General features: G+C 59.4%; 1 protein-coding gene across 5 annotated transcripts in view; it reads left to right on the forward strand.

Moving 5' to 3' along the window:
* Positions 1-4,226, forward strand: part of ARMC9 (armadillo repeat containing 9) — a 199,255-nt gene extending 195,029 nt beyond the window's left edge. For 4 of the 5 annotated variants that reach the window (XM_006171120.3, XM_006171121.3, XM_014585263.2 and 1 more), the window contains 2 exons: positions 2,049-2,221; positions 3,437-4,226. In XM_006171120.3, coding sequence (XP_006171182.1) covers positions 2,049-2,221; positions 3,437-3,459 — 196 coding nt within the window. In that variant the 3' untranslated portion in view covers positions 3,460-4,226. Of the gene's footprint in view, positions 1-2,048; positions 2,222-3,436 lie in introns of those variants that run through there. The other variant, XM_006171123.3, reaches the window with a different exon arrangement.
* The last annotated feature ends 409 nt before the right edge of the window (positions 4,227-4,635 follow it).

Raw genomic sequence — 4,635 nt, forward strand, 5'->3', positions numbered from 1 at the left:
GCTCCGGGGTTTGACTTCGACCCCTCCCTGGGCTCACGACCTGCAGCGTGCCTCCATTCCTCCTCACTGTCAGGGCGGTGTGCGCCTGCGGGCGCAGTTGGTCGTGTACCCACTGACCATGCTGGAAGCCACGTGGCCAAACGCAGGCTCCGCGCCCAGTCAGCCTGAACACGTGCCCGGGGCGCAGGCACCCAGGACCCTACAGAGCTGCGAGGCTGCAGGAAGGGGATTGCGGCAGGTCGGGACTCTAAGGTGTGCCCCTCTCTCTCATATGCTCTCTCACGAATAAAAAAAAAAAAGAAAAAGAAGTTACATTAGGTGTTACTTATGCTGTTAACAGCAGGATAAATAAGCTTTGTGTCAGATGATTTTGTCCCGCTATCTGCTAATGAAAGTGCCGGCAGCACGTTAGGGCAGACAGGTGCGCGCTGATGCTGCAGGTTGGGCAGGCCGGGTGCTGTGCGCTCACTGATGCTTCGGCTTACAGGGGCTTCCTGGGACATGGTGCCGAAAGGCAAGGAGCCCGTGCATTAGAAATGCTGATGACCGGCCCCACCACGTGTGGAGAGAGAATGGAGTTATGCACATACAAACAGCAGTCATGAGGACCAGCAGTTAGCGTAAAGTCTGTCACTGAACTCCCATGTAGTTGACCACGGTTCAAGTCCTGGACCTCGTGGCTTAAACTCATGCCAGGCGCGTGTGCGTGAGTGCCCAAGAACCGGGAGGAGAATGGAGGAGAAGGGATTGCGGAGTGGCCATCCCCCCTGGGGGGGGGGATTTCTCACTTCTGTCTCTCTCTGTCTTTTTGGAGAGCGCACGTTCTCAACAAAAAAAAAAAAAAAAGAAAGAAAGAAAAAAAAAACAGCCATCATGGGGCCAGCCGATGGTGTAATATGGTTATGTCTCTGGACTCCCACATGGCCTACCATGGTTTATGTTCTGGATCTGGCAGCTTGAAACTCAAGCCAGGAGCATACGTGTGTGCGTGCGTGCTCAAAATCCCGAGAAGAGGGAACCAGCAGTTAGCGTAATGGCTATGTCGCTGGACTCCCACATAGTCGACCGTGGTTCGTGTCCCGGACCCGGTGGCTTAAAACTCACGCCGGGTGCGTGTGCGTGCGTGCCCACGATCCCGAGAGGAGAATGGAGGAGAAGGGATTGCGGCGTGACCATCCCCCCTAGGGGGTGATTTCTCGCTTTCTGTCTGTTTCTCTCTGTCTCTCTGGCAAGTGCATGTGCCCTGTAGCAAAAATCTCTCTCAAAAAAAGTAAAAAGAAAGAAGCAGCCGTGAGCACCAGCGTGGAGCCACAGCTGCAGGGCGTGGACACGTATGCGTGCCAAAGGCATCACGGGAACCACTGGGGGTGATATGATTGATCAAGCAATACATTTTAAAATAATTATTTTTTGTTTAACTTTATTTATTTATGTACTTACTTACTTATTTATTTTCATTTGACAAGAGAGAGAAAAAGCAAGCCGCCGGGTCCAGGACTTAAACCACGGTCGGCCATGTGGGAGTCCAGCACCCTTAGCCACAGTGCCACCTGCTGGCCCCTAGTCAATACATTTTTCTTTTTGTCTTTTTTTAGATTTTCGCTATAGGGCGCGTGCGCTCGCTAGACAGAGAGAGACATAGAGACAGAAAGCGAGTTATCACCCCCCAGTGGGCATGGTCACGCGACAATCCCTTCTCCTCCATTCTCCTCTTGGGATCTTGGGCACGCACGCACACGCGCCCGGAGTGAGTTTTAAGCCACCGGGTCTGGGACGCGAACCGCAGTCAACTACGTGGGAGTCCAGTGACATAGCCATTACGCTAACTGCTGGTTCCCTAGTCAATACATTTTAAGGTCAGCCAGGTGGCATGGTAGTTAAGGCATGTCCTGGAAGCTGTCTGCCCACCTTGGCTCACAGAGCTCAGTGGGGACAGGGCTCACTGGTGCCCTGGCGACCCCACCCACCCCGTGCCTCTGGCAGTGCCTGCCGGGCCCCTAGCTGTCCTGTGATTCCCATGCCTAACCGCTATGCCCGTTGTGTTCCAGGGACTGTGCAATGGCCTTCACCTGCAAGTCCCGGGCCCCCCGCGCCCCGGAGATCCTGGACCTGAACTCCCCCAAGGCAAAGGCGTCAGTGCTGGCCCCTCAGCTGTCCCCATGCGGCCCCCAGCAGGCCAGCCGCCCTGGCTCCACCGCTTCCTCCGTGAGGAGCCTGCAGAGTGAGTCATTCTGGGTCCTGACCGGCACGGGAGCCCACCGCGCCCACGGAGGGAAAGGGTTCTGCCGTCAGCGTGCTGTGCTCTGTGTGCCCCCAGTATTGGGAAGGGGGCTCCCCTCTCCACAGGACTGGGGCACGGGGCAGCAGCTTCCATGGTCCTAGAAACTGTGTCGACAACCCTTCCTGCTTATTAGACTGCTCTTGGCCACAGGCAAGACCGTCCAGGCAGTGTCACCTGGAGATAAGGTCCCCTCGGTGGAGCTCGTGGTCAGTCCTGGCCTGTCCCAGCTGCTCCCAGTTGGCCCTGAAATCCGGACTTTCCTTCTGGTGGGAAGCGGCCACCTGACCCTGGTGGGAAGCGGCCACCTGGCCCTGCTGACCCAGCCCACCTGGCTCCAAAGGAAGCAGCTGCCTCCTCTCAGGCCACGCAGGGGCCACCAGAAGGGCCTGAGGCGGGGGTGGAAAGGGTCCTCTCTCTGTCCTCAGGACTCCCCTAAGCCCTCTTCTGCCCTCCCGCACTCAGCCAGCTGACCACCACCCTCCCCCCAGCCTCCCAGCTGAGCTGACCTTTCTAAAGAGCTCTGCTGAAAATGGAGAACAAAAGGATAGAACAAAGGCGTGTCCAGTGGCACAAAAGAGCCACACTCGGGGCACAATTTCTGTGCCTGTCCCCTCCCTTCCTGGCAGGCCCTGGGCACTCTGGCCAACAGGGACCCACGGGCTGGAGTGTGGGTAGTGGGCCGCCTTCCCTGTGCTCCTAGAAAGCCGTGGAGACCCAGGCCACACCCCCACCCTCCCCGCCCTGCACGGTCAGGCCACTTCCTCTGACAGGCGCAGGGGCTCAGCCAGGTGCGCCAGGCTAGGGGACCCCCGCTAGGACCTCGCAGTTGTAACACCCAGGCTGACAGCTGCCCCGGGGTGCACCCCCAGTGCATGGCCAAGCAGCGGACGGTGGAGTTTCTGTGATGCGGATGCAGCAAGCACTCGGGCCCATGCCAGCAAAGCTGGCCGAGCAGCCACACCGGGCAGCCTGCTTCCTGTGCGGAAGGAGCCAGGCCAAGCACGTGGTGTCCTGGCCGCGGAGCAGGCGACCCGCGGGCAGGCGGGCCGGAGGCTCCTGCTCTGTTTGCACACGCGCGTGAGAGAGGGCCTGCTGGGACAGAGGGGGTTCTGTGCAGCGCCTGGCGCTGCCCCAGCTCGGGCTTTTCTTCCCCAGGCAACCAGAGTTACAGGAAGTGAGGATGGAGGCTTTCCCCGGTGTCGCCGTCACGTTGCCTGAGGACCAGCCAGCTTCCCGTTCTCAGCCAGCGGCAGCTGCGGGCCGGATGTGAAGAGATAGCTATCCCCGGGCGGCAGCCCAGGAGCAAGGCCATTGCGGCCCACCATCCGGGGCTCTTTCTCCCCCAGCAGAGCCTGTGACTCCCGTCCTGGCGGGAACCTCTCCTGATCACCGTTGGCACCAGAGGAGGAGGAGGGCTTTTGCCCTCGGCAGACCTCCTGGCCCCGGGAGGGCTCCGGATTCCGCAGCCACAGCCCCTGGCCCTGGGTGTGGACAGTGCACGGCCACACCAGCCAGCAGGGTTCAGCTCCCGGCCGGGAGGAGGCCCTTCTAGAGAGTGGCCGTGTGCTGTGTCTGCTGGCCAGGGCCACCTCGGTGGGGACCAGCTTCCGCACTCCCACCAGCTAGTAGGAGGCAGGAGGGACCCGCGCAACCTCAAACCGCGTGCCTCGGCTGCCATTGGGTATTTTCTGCCTGTTTTAAAATCTGAGGAAGAAGCAGCCAGGCGGCACAGTCCATCGTGTGCTGGAAGCCACGGGGCGACTGCGGGTCGTACGTCCCCAAGTCAGCCTCAGACTCGCCGGGTGCATGTGCGCATGACAGATCCTGAGCCATGGGAGGACGCGGCAAGGGGATCGAGGTGTGGCGACCCTGTCGAGAATGCTGTTTCTCTCTCTCTCTCTCTCTCTCACACCCTCTCCCTCTCCCCCCCACACACATACACACACGTGTGTGCACATGCATTCTGTCTTATTAAATAAATTTTTAAAAATCTGGTGAAGTATGTGATATGTTCCAAGCTCTTCGAAGCAGCTCTGCGCTTCTGCACACAGGTTTTAAAGGCCTCGGGAGGTGGCGCCGTCTAACGCCCTCTGCGTCCCACCCCGTCAGCACCATAAACACAAACTGGCAGGGCTGGCCCGCTGGGGGAGGCCTGTGCACGCTCCTGCCGAGGGTGACATCAGAGCCCAAATCCTAGGACAGAGGGAGGAAATTGAACTTCAGAGCCAGCACGGCGCGGTGTCCTGAATGTGCCCGAAGCCGTAAGAGGGAGTACAATGCGTCGGCATTTAGCTGGTCGTGTGCGCGTGTGTGCGTGCGTGCGTGTCTGAAACGGCATGCTGTCCCCCAGGCAT

Source organism: Tupaia chinensis, unplaced genomic scaffold, assembly GCF_000334495.1.
Source record: "Tupaia chinensis unplaced genomic scaffold, TupChi_1.0 Scaffold149383_1, whole genome shotgun sequence".
Taxonomy (NCBI): domain Eukaryota; kingdom Metazoa; phylum Chordata; class Mammalia; order Scandentia; family Tupaiidae; genus Tupaia; species Tupaia belangeri.